This window comes from Labrus bergylta, chromosome 22, assembly GCF_963930695.1.
Source record: "Labrus bergylta chromosome 22, fLabBer1.1, whole genome shotgun sequence".
NCBI classification, from domain to species: domain Eukaryota; kingdom Metazoa; phylum Chordata; class Actinopteri; order Labriformes; family Labridae; genus Labrus; species Labrus bergylta.
In genome coordinates, this window is record NC_089216.1 from 2,350,145 (window position 1) to 2,371,205 (window position 21,061).

The 21,061-nt window shown below is 40.5% G+C and overlaps 2 protein-coding genes and 1 long non-coding RNA gene across 3 annotated transcripts; 1 reads left to right on the top strand and 2 right to left on the bottom strand.

The window, feature by feature from the left end:
- Positions 1-578: 578 nt before the first annotated feature.
- Positions 579-2,947, bottom strand: LOC114921264 (uncharacterized). The gene is made up of 3 exons (XR_010664989.1): positions 2,628-2,947; positions 2,060-2,139; positions 579-1,783 (listed from the first exon to the last, which is right to left on the bottom strand). It is a non-coding gene; the product is annotated as an uncharacterized lncRNA (long non-coding RNA).
- Positions 2,948-7,054: 4,107 nt separating this feature from the next.
- LOC136177499 (uncharacterized) lies at positions 7,055-10,962 on the bottom strand. The gene is made up of 6 exons (XM_065950896.1): positions 10,849-10,962; positions 9,710-9,894; positions 9,342-9,482; positions 8,960-9,098; positions 8,543-8,720; positions 7,055-7,308 (listed from the first exon to the last, which is right to left on the bottom strand). The coding sequence occupies exons 1-6, from the start codon at positions 10,960-10,962 to the stop codon at positions 7,151-7,153; spliced, it is 915 nt and encodes a 304-aa protein (XP_065806968.1). The 3' UTR covers positions 7,055-7,150.
- A 3,538-nt stretch (positions 10,963-14,500) lies between these two features.
- LOC109998358 (type I phosphatidylinositol 4,5-bisphosphate 4-phosphatase-B) lies at positions 14,501-20,533 on the top strand. Its single transcript, XM_020653156.3, has 7 exons — positions 14,501-14,773; positions 16,062-16,243; positions 16,635-16,741; positions 17,519-17,630; positions 17,730-17,782; positions 17,872-17,962; positions 18,463-20,533. The coding sequence occupies exons 1-7, from the start codon at positions 14,671-14,673 to the stop codon at positions 18,604-18,606; spliced, it is 792 nt and encodes a 263-aa protein (XP_020508812.1). The 5' UTR covers positions 14,501-14,670; the 3' UTR covers positions 18,607-20,533.
- The last annotated feature ends 528 nt before the right edge of the window (positions 20,534-21,061 follow it).

Sequence of the window (21,061 nt, forward strand, 5' to 3'; positions counted from 1 at the left end):
TTATTATCTTTCCTCTTTAATATCTGAACAATCTCGAGTCTTTCCACAAAAAAATCGGTCCATCACAGCCTCAGGATTTTACGGTTTTACTTCATGCTGGTTGGTGAATGAGGCCCATAATTACAGACTTGTACAGTGAACAAAATATCCACTCAAGAAAATTTAACGAGGTACCACATGTGTTGACTTAATGCAACTTTTGGTAAATTAAGTGCATTAAAAAATTATTTTATTTCACATTTAGAAATCTGATAATAAAATGAGAAATAACTCTAACTTTCTAATTCCAAGCCTGAAGATAATAGTAACCACAGTAAAGGTTCATATGTGGTATGAAATCAAACTTTGGAAATTTAAACATTAAAAAAATCCACATTGCCCACACTAACCCCATATGTTGATGAAGATAAGAAGTTCCTCTAAATGGACCTAGTGGCTTGTTGAACCAGAGGGGGTCACTGTGGTTGCAGCTTCCAGTCACACACTCTTCTTACAAAACTCAGAGACTGGAGTCTGATGGTATCTCAAGTTTCCCTGAGTTCCCAAGTGTTAACACCATGATTAAAGGCAAGGCAAGTTTATTTACAGAGTGCCATTTCATTTAAAGAACTCCATCATTACCCTTTCTTCACATTTTTTTAGCTAAAATACAGCATTTAAATACAAAATAAATAAAAATATAATCGCCACACACATTGATTTTTCCGCCTTTAAATTGTTGAATCCAAATAACACTGTTGCTTATGCCAAAGTCTTCTCCGAAGGTCATTTTCTATTTCTATTAGAAATGCGTTTTAAGTCAACTCGTCACTTGCACTTGTTTGTTGGCATCAGGCCCCATAAAAAATGTTGTAGTTCTTGAATGATGCGTCTCTGCTAAAAGAAGGTCACAGTGTCTAAAGTATATTACAAATACAATTCAACTACAATTCGACAATTCATTAAGAAGTAGATTTGATCCAAAGCTATGAACATCAGAAAGTAAGAACACAAGCAATGATCTAGAGAGGAGGAAGCTGCCTCAGCAAATGCAAATGAACAGCTTTAACAATCCAACACAGGTGCTGACAGGAAGTGCAACATACCATCAGAACCATTACATACAGTATATAAGCCATAAAACCAAATACAACAAAAACACTTTTAATTTGATTTTGTAAAACATGGACCTGCATGGTTTTACATCAAAACAGTCTTAACTTAACACATCCTTAGAACCACACTCATACTGTGCACACAGACTTCAAACGTTAAACGTGTTTAAATGTTTAAAATAATGGAGCAATTTGGAAAATTCGTTCACAGTTTCTGCCAGTGAAAGAATCCTGTCAGTGGATACCTTGAGGGCGGCAGTGGCTCAGTTTGAAAGGACCTGGGACCCATTGCGGAAATTGGGCTGGTAGCTGGAGATATGCAAGTTGACTAGCTGGGCACTGCTAAAAGTACCACTGAGCAAGGCATCACTAACTCCTTGAACACCCTTTTGTGTGCAACTCCTCAATCTGACATATCTCCATCAATACATGTCCATATGATCCTGTTTGTTTATGAGTGTGTATTTTGGCCTGTAAGTGTCTCAACAAATGAGTGATAAAAGTAAAATTTCCCCTTGGTTTGAAAAAAAAAGTATTTATCCTTCAGTTTTCAATTTGAAAGGTGGCAGAAAATACATTTTTCAGGTTATGTCAGCAGGGGGCGCTGATGTAGGCTCCAGTCTCACACTGCTCAAAAGACGTAAAGTGATGTCTGATGGCATCCCTCGACTCACCAGTTCATCTTTGATCTGTAGATGAAAAAGAATCAGTGGTATTCCGACATGTTATTCCGAAGCACATGTACAGTAGCAACATTTATCTGCTCTTTATGCCTCAGTGCAAACCCAGCTGTTAGCGTTGGGATTCTGACTCATCTGTAATCGTTGTAAAAGTAGCATGTTAAGGGATGTATTATTCAAAGCAGTATTCCATAATGGCAAAATGAAGTACAAACTTTGATAATTTTTTCAACAAAAACAAATTGTGTACCCATTTGATTAGATATTGCTTAAGAGGACGCTGACCTGTTGGATGACAGTGTTCCTGATGTGTTCATCAGACAGTGGAGATGATGAGGAAATCTTCATTCTCCAAACTGCAACAACTAGTGGTGAAGAGAAGCAACATTACAACGCAGTTAAGGATTGATGTTTGAGTAAAAATGACTTCTTAAATCAGGACAGTAACACACATTTGTGAGGTACATAACTTTATAAAGTGCATGTTGGGAATATATGAGCCAAAGTTGACTTTAAGTCCACTAAGGGATTGTACCCTGGTCTCCTGGCTGAAAGTCTTTTGTGTTCGACCTATCCATTCTCCTCAACAACCCACCCAAGCTGACATTTTTACTCTCTGCACAGCCTAACTACTACTTCTAAAACACTGTGTTGATGAAGACATAAGATCCTTGTATACCTACCATTGCAGTTGTTTCTGTAGTACTGATGCATACTTTAACAAATGACAACACCATAATTTGGTATGACGCAGTCTTGATCATTTCATGTACTTCTGTGAGACCGAACTGCTTTGTTTATTTCCAAAAACATGATCATATTGGGGAAAACTTTTAACGTAGATAATACTCACTTTGGTTTGAGTCTTTGGTTGTGCTTGTCGGCAAGGTTGTTATTCCCTCAGTTGTAGTATCTGGTGGTGGACTTGCAATTTTACTGGTTGATGAAGGAACAGTAGTTGGACTGAGTGTTGTACTGGTAGCTGTGGTAGTAGTAGTGGTATTCTGCATGGTTGTTGTTGGTGCAGCAGTGGTGGAATGAAGCTGTGATGTGGTATCTTGTATTGCTGTGGACGGAGTATTGGTTGTAGCTTGTGTTGTAGATGGTGTAGTGCTAGCTGTAGTTTGAGTGGTTATTGTTGAAGGAACAGTAGTTGGACTGAGTGTTGTACTGGTAGCTGTGGTATTCTGCATGGTTGTTGTTGGTGCAGCAGTGGTGGAATGAAGCTGTGATGTGGTATCTTGTATTGCTGTGGACGGAGTATTGGTTGTAGCTTGTGTTGTAGACGGTGTAGTGCTAGCTGTAGTTCGAGTGGTTATTGTTGAAGGAACAGTAGTTGGACTGAGTGTTGTACTGGTAGCTGTGGTATTCTGCATGGTTGTTGTTGGTGCAGCAGTGGTGGAATGAAGTTGTGATGTGGTATCTTGTATTGCTGTGGACGGAGTATTGTTTGTAGCTTGTGTTGTAGACGGTGTAGTGCTAGCTGTAGTTTGAGTGGTTATTGTTGAAGGAACAGTAGTTGGACTGAGTGTTGTACTGGTAGCTGTGGTAATAGTAGTGGTATTCTGCATGGTTGTTGTTGGTGCAGCAGTGGTGGAATGAAGCTGTGATGTGGTATCTTGTATTGCTGTGGACGGAGTATTGGTTGTAGCTTGTGTTGTAGACGGTGTAGTGCTAGCTGTAGTTCGAGTGGTTATTATTGAAGGAACAGTAGTTGGACTGAGTGTTGTACTGGTAGCTGTGGTATTCTGCATGGTTGTTGTTGGTGCAGCAGTGGTAGAATGAAGCTGTGATGTGGTATCTTGTATTGCTGTGGACGGAGAATTGGTTGTAGCTTGTGTTGTAGACGGTGTAGTGCTAGCTGTAGTTTGAGTGGTTATTGTTGAAGGAACAGTAGTTGGACTGAGTGTTGTACTGGTAGCTGTGGTTGTAGTAGTGGTATTCTGCATGGTTGTTGCAGCAGTGGTAGAATGAAGCTGTGATGTGGTATCTTGTATTGCTGTGGACAGAGTATTGGTTGTAGCTTGTGTTGTAGACGGTGTAGTACTAGCTGTAGTTTGAGTGGTTATTGTTGAAGGAACAGTAGTTGGACTGAGTGTTGTACTGGTAGCTGTGGTAATAGTAGTGGTATTCTGCATGGTTGTTGTTGGTGCAGCAGTGGTAGAATGAAGCTGTGATGTGGTATCTTGTATTGCTGTGGACGGAGTATTGGTTGTAGCTTGTGTTGTAGACGGTGTAGTGCTAGCTGTAGTTTGAGTGGTTATTGTTGAAGGAACAGTAGTTGGACTGAGTGTTGTACTGGTAGCTGTGGTAATAGTAGTGGTATTCTGCATGGTTGTTGTTGGTGCAGCAGTGGTGGAATGAAGCTGTGATGTGGTATCTTGTATTGCTGTGGACGGAGTATTGGTTGTAGCTTGTGTTGTAGACGGTGTAGTGCTAGCTGTAGTTTGAGTGGTTATTGTTGAAGGAACAGTAGTTGGACTGAGTGTTGTACTGGTAGCTGTGGTATTCTGCATGGTTGTTGTTGGTGCAGCAGTGGTGGAATGAAGCTGTGATGTGGTATCTTGTATTGCTGTGGACGGAGTATTGGTTGTAGCTTGTGTTGTAGATGGTGTAGTGCTAGCTGTAGTTTGAGTGGTTATTGTTGAAGGAACAGTAGTTGGACTGAGTGTTGTACTGGTAGCTGTGGTATTCTGCATGGTTGTTGTTGGTGCAGCAGTGGTGGAATGAAGCTGTGATGTGGTATCTTGTATTGCTGTGGACGGAGTATTGGTTGTAGCTTGTGTTGTAGACGGTGTAGTGCTAGCTGTAGTTCGAGTGGTTATTGTTGAAGGAACAGTAGTTGGACTGAGTGTTGTACTGGTAGCTGTGGTATTCTGCATGGTTGTTGTTGGTGCAGCAGTGGTAGAATGAAGCTGTGATGTGGTATCTTGTATTGCTGTGGACGGAGTATTGGTTGTAGCTTGTGTTGTAGACGGTGTAGTGCTAGCTGTAGTTCGAGTGGTTATTGTTGAAGGAACAGTAGTTGGACTGAGTGTTGTACTGGTAGCTGTGGTAATAGTAGTGGTATTCTGCATGGTTGTTGTTGGTGCAGCAGTGGTGGAATGAAGCTGTGATGTGGTATCTTGTATTGCTGTGGACGGAGTATTGGTTGTAGCTTGTGTTGTAGACGGTGTAGTGCTAGCTGTAGTTTGAGTGGTTATTGTTGAAGGAACAGTAGTTGGACTGAGTGTTGTACTGGTAGCTGTGGTATTCTGCATGGTTGTTGTTAGTGCAGCAGTGGTGGAATGAAGCTGTGATGTGGTATCTTGTATTGCTGTGGACGCAGTATTGGTTGTAGCTTGTGTTGTAGACGGTGTAGTGCTAGCTGTAGTTTGAGTGGTTATTGTTGAAGGAACAGTAGTTGGACTGAATGTTGTACTGGTAGCTGTGGTTGTAGTAGTGGTATTCTGCATGGTTGTTGTTGGTGCAGCAGTGGTAGAATGAAGCTGTGATGTGGTATCTTGTATTGCTGTGGACGGAGTATTGGTTGTAGCTTGTGTTGTAGACGGTGTAGTGCTAGCTGTAGTTTGAGTGGTTATTGTTGAAGGAACAGTAGTTGGACTGAATGTTGTACTGGTAGCTGTGGTTGTAGTAGTGGTATTCTGCATGGTTGTTGTTGGTGCAGCAGTGGTAGAATGAAGCTGTGATGTGGTATCTTGTATTGCTGTGGACGGAGTATTGGTTGTAGCTTGTGTTGTAGACGGTGTAGTGCTAGCTGTAGTTTGAGTGGTTATTGTTGAAGGAACAGTAGTTGGACTGAATGTTGTACTGGTAGCTGTGGTTGTAGTAGTGGTATTCTGCATGGTTGTTGTTGGTGCAGCAGTGGTAGAATGAAGCTGTGATGTGGTATCTTGTATTGCTGTGGACGGAGTATTGTTTGTAGCTTGTGTTGTAGACGGTGTAGTGCTAGCTGTAGTTTGAGTGGTTATTGTTGAAGGAACAGTATTTGGACTGAGTGTTGTATTTGTCGCTGTGGAAGTAGTCAAAGAAGTTGTACTCTGCATGGTTGTTGGTGTAGTAGTGGTGAGATTTAGTGGTGATGTTGCATTTTGTATTGATGCATTCGTAGAGTTGGTTACAGCTGGTGTGGTTGTGGTTGTGGTTGGAGTGGTAGTTGCTGAGGGAATGTTGGTTGTATTCTCTGTGGTTGTTTTAGCGACTGTTGGAGTTGAAGTTACGATTGCTTGGTCTGTAAACACAAGTGAACATGAAAATAGATTTTATCTGAACTTTGGAATGGCGGAAATCAAAAATTTAAACACACAAAAGAACAAGGCAGGTTTCTACTTACAGTTTCCAACAGTAACAATGACACATCTTAGATCTGAGTGATACTTCCTTGAACTGTGGAATTGAATGTGGAAGCTTGTTTAGAAAATGATTTCACAAGTTATTTTATTTACAGTACTAAGTAAAAGATATATCTACAGTTTACCTTGTATTTTGCTAACGGTAAATCATGTATGTCAGAGTGACCCACCCAGAATTTGCCTGCACTACAAAGCAGATGGGGTGGCTTTCTCCATCCTCTCTCTCAGACGGTGTCCATTTCAGGATGAACTGTCCCACTTCTATTGTGATATTGTCAATGTCGTATGGCCCGCTGAACAGCAGCTCAGAAATCCTTCAGCACAACAGAAAAAGGAAAGGTTTGACAAGCTGTCAGATAAGTATTTGAAAATGTTTTGTCCAAAAATGGAGCAAAAATATTTTTGTTGTTGTGAACATGGTTGGAATTTCAACCTGATATCTGATTAATGCTGTTTCCTTGATTGTGGTTGTTGTGAGTTAGCTGGAACTTTGGTTGTTGTGAGTTAGCTGGAAATGGGTGAGTCAAATGTGCCTATAATTCCTTTGGTTGTCGTTGGTAATACTGGTCAAACTAGTACCAGCCTCAAAAAACTCTTTCATTTCTGCAACAATTTGTCAACAGGTTATAACATAGAACAGGTAGGAGTTTGGGAAGTTTTCATATTTTTTAGAAATTAAAGGTACAAAGGTAGTCTACAACTTACTTTTTTGATAGTGTTCATGTTCTGGATGTTCCTGTACTAGTTATTCTGATGATTATTGTAGTTTTCCGTGTGAACTAACAATACAGTGTTATCTTACTTCATCTTTAAGTGCAAATCTGCCAACAGCACTATACAGTTGGTTATGTTCTTGTTGCAGTCTTGTCAAACATGTCATAGGCAACATGTCTTAAGCTACACAAAACAACATTCCTTGTGCAACCGAAAAGTATTTAAGTTTATATTTATGTGGATAAAACTTTCTTATCCAATCAGAGAAAGTTTTGCAATTATTTTGATTTATTTTCTCTTATAAATGTCTTCATTTTTTGACATACTTGGAAGTGTTTGCCTCTGCACTGATGGGGATGTGAATCGTTTGATTGACGGGGGTGTTCAGCCGAGCTCTATTTGCTGGAGTGGGAGGCAGAAATTTAGGCAGATAGAGTCCCTCGGTGCAGAACGGCACCATACCATCCACTGGAACAAAATGAAAAGTACTAATTTAGATTAGATTAGAAATTTTCTTGAATCCCCAATGGAGAATCTCATTTGCCACCTGGTCAAGTTATTAAATAAAAAAAACCATTGAAACCATCAACCAGTCTTTTCATCCATGAATCAGGGCCACAACTTAAAATTAAAATATCTGACTTTTTCTGGAACAAAGAACCTTCTAAGTCGTTCAGTATACCACAGAGGCATCACCAGACTTCGCTCACTGAAGGAGCTGTCCATTAAAAACACTGTGCAAAGGATCGCCTTCAAAGATCAGAAACTTTTTTAGTTTGGTCCTCGAGGGTAACCTCAAGTGAGTCTGGGGTTTCGCAATTGCAGAGCCAGCTAATCAGAAGTCTGCTTGTCAGATTTCCTCTCAGACCATGATGAGTTCACGCAGGTGTTAAGTGTCAGACATCAGACATTCATTGAACATTGTCTGGGCAATAATTCCAGAACAACTCATTGTATTGTTCTCCATTACTACACCAACAGGGGCGCGGTATGGTGGGTGTCAAGCTGAAGTTTTCTAAATATGACAATTCCAGTCGGTTTTTCCAGTCTGGCCACTTTGCCTCTTTACCTCTTGACATGTACTTTTTAGATTAGACCAAAGTTTGGTACAAACATTCATGGTTCAAGACAATGACTTGTAAACTCTGCGGAGATCCACATTTAATGTTTTTGTCACCAGTGGTCCCAACAAGATTCATGACATCATGAAAGTCATTTGTTGAAGATGAGTTTTCTGGCATCTCCTTGATAGAGCAATTGAAGGGAAACAGGGAAATCGATGTAGTTGATTCTAACTTGGGTTATACATGGTGAGGAATTCAACTCCGTATATTGGGATCGTTAGTCTACCAACTGAGTTATTCCAGAGCCCCAATGAGTATTGGCACCAGTTTTGACTTGAGTCTAGTATCAAATGTCTGTTCAGTGTGAAACACTTCTTTTCATATACTTACATTAGATATTTCCTGTTCAAATTCATAACCCTCACCTTAGTAGACCAAGTAGTGGCACCAGTTTGGTGCCTTCCAATGTTATAAACGTTGTGAGTGTTATTCCACAAAAATGTTAATTGTCATGTTGATTACTTTGCAGAATAGCTTCGATAACATTCCTGAAAAACCAAATCCCTCACTGAAGATCAGTGGAACTTGAACTCCACTGTAGCTTAATATCTTTGTGATGTCAGAACATCAAGTCTTACCTCTTAAAACAAACTGTAGTGGTAGTTTACTGATCGGGTCGTTGCTAGTTTTCAACTCCTTAGAGCCGTTTGTGTGAGTCAGGATGATATTCTGTTGGGGAATGTCCTCCAACACCAGCTGGACGACGTAAGGACCTTCATCGCTGCTGTCTGTGGGGCTGAACGACAGAGTGCAGGACTACAAAGGAGACACAAGGTGTCTGTCAGAAAGTTAAATAACTTGGATTGGAATTTTGGATATTAGGTATTTTAGAAAAACAACCCCACTCTTTCTTTTCCATTAATCCAGTTTATGACAGACACAATCATAGTTTCATATTGGCTTCTTGGCTTGTTCTCTTGGTTTTTATGTTCACACTGAAACTAAAATGCTAAATTAAACTTAATTAAAAGTTTCTGTGGACCATTGCTACTCACAGGTGAGAGTTTGAGAACAGATGGTGGTGTGCAGGGGTTACACTCTGACTGTGATGTGTTTCCATATCTGCATTTAACCTTGTCTCCATCGGGGTCGAACGCCAACAGGTTGAAATCTCTCTGACAGTTTGAAGGAACTCTGAGAAAAAGATAATTCAGATTTGTCCACTCCAGGCAAAGACATTACAGTCAGAAATCTGACTTTTTTTCACAGAAAACAAGCACCTGATATCCTCCTTTTCATGTGTATACGCAGAGTTTTCAGTCCTGTCAGATTTATAAGGCACTGAAATTGCTGGTAATGTATTGAATCCACAGTGTGGCTCCGAATTGAGAAGTAAAAAGAACTAGAAGTAGAAACACAATGGGTGTGTTTTCTTACCTCAAAGCGGGCAGGATGGTGGTCTGGGGTGATCTGTTGGCCTCGTTGGTGTCAGACCTGTTCCTCAGCTCCACCAGAGTCAGAGCTTCCCATGACGAGATGTCATTTACGACGTCATTTATCCAGTTACCCCCACTTAACCTGTTGTGGAAACCCATGGGGAAGGTGTAGATAAGTACTGAAGATGTGTAAACCTTTTACTTTTCAACTCCTTATGTGAAATCTGTTACTAAATCTTTGCAATGTTCAGAAAATGTTGGAGAATAAATCTGTGAATTCATTGAGATTTTGGAGTGTTATACTATTGACATTCTCTATCTTAGGTTATAAAAGTGTAAAGTAGTGTAATACTCTGACTGATCACTCACTCCAGGTAAAAAGGAGCGTTGCTGGGAACCTGTCGGGTCATGACCCCCTCTCTCTGACACCACTCTCCGCTGCTCTCCTCCACCTTGTGTAGCTCTACGCTCTGAGTCCCACAGTCCCCTAAGAAGCAGGTCCACGAGTCTGAATCATCGCAAGAGAGGAAGTTCAGCTTGTAGCGAAGAACCACCTGTGGTGTTAAATTACAACGAAAACCTGTTTTAGCTTACACAACGATATTAGAAATGGGTCGTTTATTTGAATGCGTACATGGGGAAAGCTGCTACATTTTTGTTGTTTATTACAGTAAAGCAGCCACATCCAGTGTTGAAAAATGAAGCCAATGCGGAAGTGCAAAATCCTGCAGTTCATCACTAGAGGCTGACACCAGGAACACAGGAAGTCACATACACACAACAGGCAAAAAATACTTTTTCGCATTATAAATTGACATGTTTAAAGCCTGGTACAAATAACGGCTCTGTTTTGATTTTGAAAACGATACTTGTTATCCATAGTTAGGCGTGTAGCTGACATGATTGACAGGTGGGCGCCATGTAATGGTTTGTCAAGAAGCTTAAAACCCGCCTCAGCTCCAGCTCTCAGCCTGTCATTAGGTTGACTGAAAGTTAGACTGAGACAGCATTTCCAGCATGGGGGCTGCTGCAGATGAGCCTCCAGCGCCCCCTGCAGGAACAGGTGTCTGACGTCACTCAAGCTTCATCCTTTAATATTTGCAGTCTATGAGTACAGCATTTTTTACTCCTCACCACTGAACTATTGTTCTGTGTATGCTTTATGAGCTTGATAGTTCAACATTTCATTTGTAATGCTCGTCATGCTGACAGCAAAGTTAACCAAAGTCAAATCCCTTATATGTTTACACAAACATAGCCAATAAAGCTCATTCTGATTTGTTGTTTATCCAGCTGAGAAATCTTGTTGTTTTCTTGAGATAACTGGGATATTATGACATGCTCCAGAGAAAAATGTAAACTCCCTTAATACTTTAAGAACATACATAAAGTCCTCTTTTTGTGCTGTTCTTGGAGATTCTTACTTACTTTCTCACCTTAATCGAAGCAATAATGTAAAGACCTTTTCTAAAGGTTGCAACTTCTACCAGATAGAAATCTTCACATACCTCAATAGATCCGTTTGTGTGAGGGGTTTTTGGGTAGTAGGTCATCACAGTCCCGTAAAAGTGAGTCGCCTGGGTGCTGCAGACCAGCAGTAACAACAGCAGAGAGCAAAGCATTGTGAATGCGTGAGCCTCCCCGTGCAAAGACAAGTGAACTGACATTGACGCGTGATTCAAATTTCACAGGGATTCCTTTTAACTACCTCCCTCCCACTAAGAAAATTATCTATTCATTTCAAACATTAAACAAGGAAACAGTGTGGTATGAGGAACTAGTCTGACAAAATAGTGATTATTACCAACAGTTTGTGGTCATGTTCTTGTGTTTGGTCTTTTTGAACTATCAGATTTCTTATTTGTACGATAACTAACAATTCCCTGAAAAAGAGACAGGATTTTGTGAACATGATATGCTTCTTTTATACTTTTCTGAATGCTTTCAAAACAACGTATCAGCTCTCAAATGAATGGAAAAAGAAGCGAATGTATTTTCCTTCTCGCTCTCCTACACAAAAAGCTCGCTCTCAATTAACAGAGTTTTTATTGTGCGGTCAAAATCAGCCAAAATAAAAGTAAAAAGTAAAAATAACTTTATATAAATGTAATATAATTTACCCTTTACAAGTCTGTGTAATGGCCTTGCCAATGTTCTTTAATGTAGGTTAGGTTTTGGCCACTGGGGGGCAGTAGAAGAAAATCTTAAAATGAACATTTAAAAAAATTAAAATTGATATACTGCTTATTATGTTAACATAAGAAACACTGCATATATAGCAGTTATTTGACATTTATTTTGTTGCCACTTGATGTATAGGTCCAATATTTGTTCCCTTTTAGCTCTGTTTTTGGTTTCCACCAACGCCTGAGGGAAATATCTGACGCTAAATTATTCACTGTAGCTAGCCTAGATCTCTGCCTCTGTTATCTCTATGATTAAACTGATGAGCGATAAGCTTTCACGGCTTCTGGTTGCATCTCTTTATTATAGAAAGAAAAAAACATTAAAAAACATAATTGGTTACTCTTTGACTCCAAAGACTGCGGATAAAGAGAGAGGAAGGGCGTTGTTGAAATTTTATTTTGACAACGTGTGCACTATGAGATCGATATGGTAAATGGAGCCTACGATACAATGAGTTGTTCTGGAACTTTTGCACCAACAATCTTCAATGAATGTTGGATGTCTGAAAACACTCAACACCTACGTAAGCTCGTCACTGTCTGAGAGCAAATCCGAGACGCAGACTGTCAAGTTCTTAATTAAAGTTTGTCCTATTCACAACATGGATCTCATCTATAGACTTGTTTGTTCGATTTGTGACTCTAATCCTGGACTTCAGACGATTGTATTTGTACAAACTGTGCTTGCAACATGACACACTTTTGGAAGACAGGTAACACAGCATGACGATGGCTGATGACGTGGGGCTTTGAGTGGTGTTCTGTTGTGATGAATGGATCTTGGACTTCCACCAAGGAGACTTTTGTGCCTTGATAAAACCAACAATTCAACATAATCTAAATAAAATTATTATTTGACGAGGAACAGTGCAGTTAATTGGACCTGAGACGGTACAAAACATGTTGCAGAAGATAAACATGTCCTTGATTTAGGCCTACTTTTTGACTCAAGTTTTTTGTCCTAGCACACATTAGCGACCCGTCGAAAATAGCTACTCGTCCCATTCTAGGGTCCCAACCCACCAGTTTAGTGTGTTATTGATAGTAAGGCGCGTAGCTGACATGATTGACAGGTGGGCGCCATGTAACGGTTTGTCAAGAGTCTTAAAACCCGCCTCAGCTCCAGCTAGGGTTGCCACCTTCCAAGCAGAAAAATAAAGGATACCCCGCAGTGAGGTGCAACTCAGTAGGGGCCTGGCCACCACTGGCCCAACGGTGAGGTGGGGCACCAGTTGTGGAGAATCATGATTTAAAACGTGGTTTTAATGAAGTCATACTTAAAGTTTTAAGTGCTTTATGAACATGAAACATGAAATAATTTACAAAAACACAAAACTTCAGTGTAAAGGCAGATACAGTAATGTATGCACAATGAAATGCACCTAACACGACTTCAGCCGATGATTACTGCTAGTTAGGCCTATTTCATTTACAACTTAACTTAAACTTCAAATAAAGTTATTAACTTAACATTAATTCATTAACAGAGTGTTATTGAAGTGCTTTTGACACTACTGTAACATAGAGGGGAGCAGTAAGATGACAGGTTTTTAATTAAATAAACAGTACAAATTTAATAGTATTTTTATTCATTTATTCTGTCCTCCTGTCTTTCGTTTTTGTTGTTTTCTCATGATGAATGATACTATTAATATGGTTTTGAACTATTTTCTTATTGTATTAATTAAGTGTCTACTGTCGATATATTGATGTTGTATTGATGATATCTCGCCCAGGCCAAACTGTGAATACAGATTTGGCTAAAATAAATGTCATCTTTTTGTTTTACGTAACGAAAAATATTCACACTATCCAAACTATACTGGAATAACCTATCTATAAACAAGTAGGCCTACAATAGTTTCCTTTACATTATATTCATTTTCACTGACACTGTTAAGCCAGTCATTACTTTCTACTCTCGTCTGTATTTCTGCATCCGTTTACATTTCAATGGTGCACAGTGCGGATATGAGAGGCAGCTGCAGACATCTTTCCTTCTGACTTTCTCTCACCCAATCACTGACGAGCTCTCATTGCTCATGCCAAAAAAGAACCAAACAAACCAACGGACGCTCCGAGGAGGCGGGAACTAGCCGGCTGAATGATGCTGAGTTCAAGGCATCTTGGAAATACGGGACAAACCGCGTCCCGTACTGATTGAAAACGGGACGCAATATCAAAGTGAAAAATACGGGACGATTCTGTATTTTACGGGACGGGTGGCAACCCTAGCTCCAGCTCTCAGCCTGTCGTTAGTTTGACTGAAAGTTAGACTGAGACAGCATTTCCAACGTGGCGGCTGCTGCCAATGAGCCTCCAGAGCCTCCTGCAGGAACAGATGTCTGACGTCACTCAGGCTTCATCCTTTAATATTTACAGTCTATGATTACAGCATACTTTCACTCCTCACCACTGAACTATTGTTCTATGTATGCTTTATGAGCTTGATAGTTCAACATTTCATTTGTAATGCTCGTACATAGACAGCAAAGTTAACCAAAGTCAAATCCCTTATATGTTTACACAAACATAGCCAATAAAGCTCATTCTGATTTGTTGTTTATCCAGCTGAGAAATCTTGTTGTTTTCTTGAGATAACTGGGATATTATGACATGCTCCAGAGAAAAATGTAAACTCCCTTAATACTTTAAAGAACATACATAAAGTCCTCTTTGAGATAACTGGGATATAATGAGGAAGGAACAATATAACATATGATATAATAACATAATAAAAAGGAAGGAAGTAAATAAATCAAAACATTGGTTCCTTATTTGAAAGTAGCCTATTTACAAACTCAGATAAGGTCGCTGTGTATCAGTATTTGAACGCGGCCCGAACTGTCAAACGGACCAACGGCTCATTTACCGTCATCGAACCCACCCATCCCCTCCGAGCTCGCCCATTGGTCGAGGGGCCTGTCCGTCATAGCCGTGACTCAGATCCCCGTCATGTGACCGATGTTTTTGTTTTTTCGCTTCCGCCTTCTGTTCTCGCAGTGTCATGTGGGACTCAAACGAACAGCTTTCGGGATTAAAATCCGCTGCGTGACTCTTCACAGGAATCTCTTCCAGCCGCCGCAGCAAAGTCTCCTTCTGAGGTTTAAAACACAGAAACAGGCCCGGGGTCCGTTGGGAGTGATGTCGGACGGGGAACGGTCGCCGCTGCTATCCGAGCAGCACGACGGGACCAACGGCTTCTCTCCCGGAGGCGGCTCGCACGGATATCTGTCAAAACCGCAGAGTATGTCACCTGTCACCTGTCACCTGTCCCCTACACACACACACACACGCACACACACACACGCACACCAAGCGTCACTTAGCGTAGCTAGCCGTTAGCTAACGTATTTAGCCTCGTTTGTGTGAGTGAAAATTAAGTTTAAACACGATTAAATTAAGGTTATCAAGGTGTGTAGGCGTCCGCAATGTAGTCAGAGTGATATCACGCATTTTACAGTCATGTCAGTAGCATAGAAACTGAAGTTACGATGCAAAAACGAACGATTATAACTTATTAATGGGAGTGGTGTTACGATGAAAATTGTGACCGTGCTAACTGGTGTCGTTGTCGTAGTTACACCAGATTTAGAAAGTGGAAAGTGTCCTACAGAGTGCCTGTTTTTTTTTGTTTATTCAGTGGATATCTTGTTACTATTTCTGACTTTATAGTAGTAAATAAACAAATAGGCATTCGCTGGGTAAACCACTGAGCTTACTAGAGGTCACCAGTTAACACGGTCACGCTTTATACCGCAACACCGGTTTGTAGGTGGTTTGCATCGTTGTTGTAGTTTTAAAACCACACTCTGCTTTACTTTCATAATCGACATTTCCTGTTTATATTAGTCAAAACATTTCTATTTCATATTTTCTCTTTCCTCTCATTTTATTTTTTAAATCTATTTTTTTTTTGTACATTCTTAATTTTTCTTTTTTTTAATTTAAATTGTACTGTGTTCACTTTTTGTCTGCAATCTTTGCTCTTTGCTGCTGTAACACTGTAAATTTCCCCATTGTGGGATAAATAAAGGATTATCTTATCTTATATATTTTTAGTTGCAAATAGTTTCTTTTTAACTGCTTCATCTCATCGATTAAGACCTGCTGGTGTGTTGCTAACAGATAAGCATCATGTTGTAACTGATCAAGTCTTTCCACAGTATTTGATTATCAGCACATGACTCACTGTAGGTCGATCATTTGCGTGAAGGGGATTTCAACGTAGCACAGATACGAGTCTCGCAATCAGATAACCACAGGGAGGAACAACAAGTTTCACTCACTGTATGAGCGTTAAAGCTACTCGACGACTGGCTGTCTGTACGCTGTGTGCCTCTATAAAACTGCTCTACTACACATTCAAGTTGTAATCTGATCCTGCACACTCTCCTCTGTGAGCACGCTTTATAGAAAAACTCCCCAAGAACAACAAACACACATATTGTGATACAACCTTCATTGAAATCATGTTATTATCACCGTAACCTTTTCACATTTATTCATTCTTCATGTTTCCTCTTTCCCACCAGGTTTGGCGCCGTTCCCCAGCGCATTAGTACCCGGCGAGCCTCCGCCCCCGTACTCGCCGCAGGGCAGCCCGGACAGCAGCAGCGCTCCGGTCATCAGCTGCCGGGTCTGTCAGAGCGCCATCTCTGTGGAGGGCAAGACGCACCAACACGTGGTGAAGTGCAGCATCTGTAACGAAGCCACGGTGAGTCATGCACTGTAGAGGGGGGGGGGGGGGGGGGGGGGTTCAGGCAGAAACTACATCAGTCTCTGGGCCCCTAAAAACATCAAAAATGTCTCAACCTGCGTTTGATGATGTTGCATTTTATCCATAGTGACATCATCATCTGCCCAATCAAAAACCTTTTCTCTGAATCAGCTGCTACTGGTGCTGCTAACAATGTTGAACATGCATCAGTGCATCTCAGTCAGAAACGCTAAATCAGCATTTATTTTAAGCTGAAAGACACATTTCACCATCCGGACAGTTTCCTGTCTCAGGAAGTCTTCCCATCCCCCCCTCCTGATGAAACTCTAAAGCTAAAACTTCAGTCTTTTTGGGTTTCTTATCCTTTCCTTCTTTTGTGTCTCTGCAGCCCATAAAGAACGCCCCCGTCGGGAAGAAGTACGTCCGCTGTCCGTGTAACTGTCTGCTGATCTGCAAAGTCACGTCGCAGAGGATCGCCTGTCCCAGACCGTACTGGTGAGACGGAGGAAACAGAGCGGGCTTATTTTCCCCCCCCTCATGTCTCAGCTTTTTTGGCTCTTAATCGCTCCATCTGTTCTCATTCACATTCACAGATGAGAAAGTGTTGTTTTCAAATCTGCCTGTTGCAGCCGGCCAAAAGATGTTTATCACGGTGCTTTGAATTTAAACGCTCCATAAGAGAAGAGTTCTCCTACAATAAAATCATCTAGAGGGATTTTTATTTTAGTATCCACGCTCACTTTTTGAGTTAAACAATCTTGTGTCGATTTTGGGACTCTGCTTTGAAGTGACAAATGTAATCGTGTACGCACAGAGATCTGATTCAGTTGGACCCTGTCTCATCATCTCTGGTCCTTAATTCAGTGAATATCAGCAGAGCTCTTGTTCTTGATTATCTTGGCCTTAAAAGACTCAAATATTTACAATTTCTGTTGAAAAGAAAGCAGAGGAGATTCGTCTGAACTCAAAGACTCCAAAACATTCAGCAGAGGTTTCAAAAGATTTGAGATTGATTAGATTATTTTTCTTCTGTTTATAAAATGCAAAATATTTAAAGGTAGAGTCAGTAGAAATGTTCACTGCAGTCATTTGATCCATTTATGAGATGAAGACATGTCAGGAGCTAGTGGTGTCTCTCACTTCTCTAGGATCAGAAAAAGCTGATGTGGAAGTGGTCAGGTTGTTTGTGACCAGAAATCTACGTGACATTGAAGTGAAACAACAATCAGTTTAAAAAAATTAAAACAAACAACATCTCTGCTTTTGTGTCAGTAAACGCGTCATCAACCTGGGACCGGTCCACATCGGCAGGGACAGTCCTGAACCGCAGCGTCAGCCCGTCGGCGTCAGGATCATCTGTGGGCACTGCACCAACACATTCCTGGTAGGTCACACACACACACACACACACACACACACACACACACACTCAGTCTCCAACCCGACACACACACACATTAACGCTTCACTCTCTGTCTTTCAGTGGACAGAGTTTTCAGACCGAACCTTGGCCCGGTGTCCACACTGCCGAAAAGTGTAAGAACAGAAACAGCTGTTTTATGTTTTTGTGCGTCTTTCTTTTTCTTTTTTTTGCCATCCGTAACATTTTCTGGTTTCATTTCCAGCTCCTCTATTGGTCGGCGGTACCCGAGGAGGAGGAGCCTGCTGTGCTTCATGCTGTTCATCGTCCTTGCGGCCTCCACTGCAGGACTCATAGTGAGTGTCTTTGAGTGTGTGGGAAGCAGGGTTGGGAAATTTAGCCAAATATGGGTGGGTTATTTTTATTTTTTTTGCGGTGGTGGGTGAGTATGCTCAACCTAGCAGACCCCTGTGGTGGGTAAGTAAAAGTAACAAACGACATGAATCCAGGTCTCCTGCTTGTTTCTGCTCTGACTTTTAAGCCAGGCGGTCCTGCACACTCACTGAATCTGCCGCCTCGTGTCAGAGCGGATGTCAGTGTTTACAATGATAGGCTGTGTGCTCGGCGTCAGTTGAGCATAGAGTTAGCGTCACCTTTACAGCTGGGTCTACCTGCTGAAGTCTTTCAGCTGATGTCTCATTAAGTCCTGACGTCACCTGACAGGTCATGTGATACAAAGTAATGAACGATATACGCTAGAAATACAAGACGGTCATGATAGAGAACCACGAGACAAGTGACCCCTCCCCCCCAGATTTCTCTGCATCTCACACGTGTGTCTCTTTGCGTCCTTCAGTTTGGAACATGGAGTCACGCGCAGCAGTCCAAAGGGATCTACGTTTCCTGGGTGCTTCTGATCCTGCTCCTTCTCTTCACCTTTGCAAGAACCCTCTACTGGAGGTGTCTGAAAATCAGCGACCCCATATCCAGCATGACATAAGAGACAGAGTGAGGGAGAAAGACAAGTGTGGATGAAGGAAGGAAGGAAGGAAAGGAAGGTGAGAGTGTTGGGGTAATGAAAAGAAAAGGCCAACACGGCGTCATTGTGGAGAAGAACAGAACAAAAAAATCATCATAAATTCATGAAAAATGGTAAGAGAGGGAACAAAACCAATTTGAGTAAAGAGAGAATAAAACAGAAGATGCAAAAAATAAATCTCCACGTTAACGCCATATTGGATTAACCATTTTTTATGAGCTTCCCGGCGTCAAAGAGAACTCGATTCTATGATTTCTTCTTCTTCACTTTTACAAACTGAGGACGGTAGGTTGAATGTTTGCAGAGAGAAGATAAATATAAAAAGGAAGGAGATTTGAGATGAAGACAGAAATGTTGAACTGTTCCTTTAACGGGTGAATCTGAAAATAAAAATCTGATTTGATGGATTTATAAAATGATTCATTGGATCAGTCTGTGATCAAAATGTAACCACAAAGAAGTCAAAACATCTCAAAGACCTCATGTAGTCAAAATGAAAATATTATACCGTTTAAACAAAGAGCCACGTGTGTGTTTTGGGGCTTTGTTGTTTTAATGTGATGATTTAATGGAGGATGAAATCAAAGTAACTGCTGTTAATGTTTTATTCACACAGACAGGCTTTTCTTCAGTCTATCATAATACATGCTTACATCAGACATTAATATGAATTATCTGAAGGGGGAAATGTGATTATTTGAGGATATTTATTAATCAAACTAGATGGGCATTAGTTTGGGGAAAGTGGCATCATTTTCTTTGTTGTTGTTTTTTTTTAAAGTTTTGTAAATGTCAGCATCTAGCAGCTTCTCACTGGGCATTTAAAAAAAATATGAAATCTTTTTTCTTTAAAGGTCACATATGATTCAAAATCCACTTCACCATGTTCCTCTAACTCTAACATGTGTCTCTAGTCCGTCTACAAACCCCCCCAATGATGAGAAAAGTCCATCCTCTCTGTCTTCTGCCCGCTCCACTTTTCAGAAAATATGTGCTCAAACAGGCCGTTTGGAGATTTTCCCGTCGTGACATCACAAAGGGCAGTAGCCCCTCCCCCAGGTGGGTGACACTCCCACAGCTAGGTGTTTGTTCTGCCCTCTGAGTCCGCCTTCTCACCGTAAAAAATAGGACAGAGCGAGAAAGCACCGAGTACACCCAAGCCCTTCCAGAGAGGGGGTGTGGTCAGACACAGCTCATTTACATATTTAAAGGTACAGACACAGAAACAGCCTGTTCTGAGCAGGGCTGAAATAGAGGGGTTTATAGACATGATCAAATACAGGATCAGAGTGGATTTAGAACAAGAAACTTGACACACATGTTTTGGGGAGCTCTGACACTTCTTTACACTGAAGAAGAGGAGGAGTATATGTGACCTTTAATTCAAGAAAGATAAACTGATAAACTGAAAAAAACATAATTAAAGCTTTTCTGGAGTTGACTGGAAATGAGTACAATTCTTAAACAAGAAATCAGAAGTAAACTCTTCATAAACAGTTAAACATGTTTGAGTCACTAATATGCAGTAAACCACTTCAAGCACACACACACACACACACACACACATTTCACATCAACATTATTGAAATCCAACTGAATGAACTGACACACTTCTAAAAGCTCTGAGTGTTTCTCTCTCTCTCTCTCTCTCTCTCTCTCTCTCTGTTAATCTGTAAATACATTCAGTGGATGTCGATGAATTTTGGACTGTATAGAATCATCCGAGCTGTTGCTTCCCCCTTGTGGCTGATTAATGTACCTGCTGACTGTGAAACATGTTGCACTACACTGTACTGATGTACTACTTACTGTATGGGGTTTTGTCAATATTATTACGCTTGTTTTTTTTTTGTATATTGTGAAACAAAGTAATACTTTTAACAACGTGCTATGGCTCAAATCTGTCTTTCTTTTTTCACAATTCAAGGTTAAAAGTACAACATTTATCCCATTTATCCCTTGTTTTTGTTCATAAATTTCAGAATATTTAGTGTTTAGGGTTCAGAAGTCAGTATAGGGAAATATATAGTAGGAGAAGTAGTAATTTATTTCTACTACTAAAAAAACATTGTGACCGAGAAGGTGTAGGCTGAAGCTTTATCTTATTACACCTACCCTTGTTATAAATCATATTATTTAAGACACTACTAGTTTGGTTATAAAAAAACAAAACATATCAGAACAAAAATTTGTTCCAAGAATTTATTTCAAAACAAAACAAATGAAACAAACAAAAAACAAAACAGAAGTCACACTCACAAAAAATATATGTAAGAATACTGACAGAAAATGTTCAAACTCTGTTTGTCCTATAGACTGGCTGAAGAGTTCTTAGGACAGGTTTGGATTGCCTAGTGTGAGTGCGCCCTAAGATTCACTTTATGTACATTAATTTTAAAAGATGTAAGGCTGATTT

Coding starts and splice junctions, on each gene's coding strand:
- LOC136177499 (XM_065950896.1), bottom strand. CDS start 10,962: ATGCTTTGCTCTCTGCTGTTGTTACTGCTGGTCTGCAGCACCCAGGCG. Junction 9,483..9,709: donor AACGCTCCTTTTTACCTGGA/GTGAGTGATCAG, acceptor TTTCCACAACAG/GTTAAGTGGGGGTAACTGGA. Junction 9,099..9,341: donor ACCATCCTGCCCGCTTTGAG/GTAAGAAAACAC, acceptor TCTTTTTCTCAG/AGTTCCTTCAAACTGTCAGA.
- LOC109998358 (XM_020653156.3), top strand. CDS start 14,671: ATGTCGGACGGGGAACGGTCGCCGCTGCTATCCGAGCAGCACGACGGG. Junction 16,244..16,634: donor GCATCTGTAACGAAGCCACG/GTGAGTCATGCA, acceptor GTGTCTCTGCAG/CCCATAAAGAACGCCCCCGT. Junction 17,963..18,462: donor CCTCCACTGCAGGACTCATA/GTGAGTGTCTTT, acceptor TGCGTCCTTCAG/TTTGGAACATGGAGTCACGC.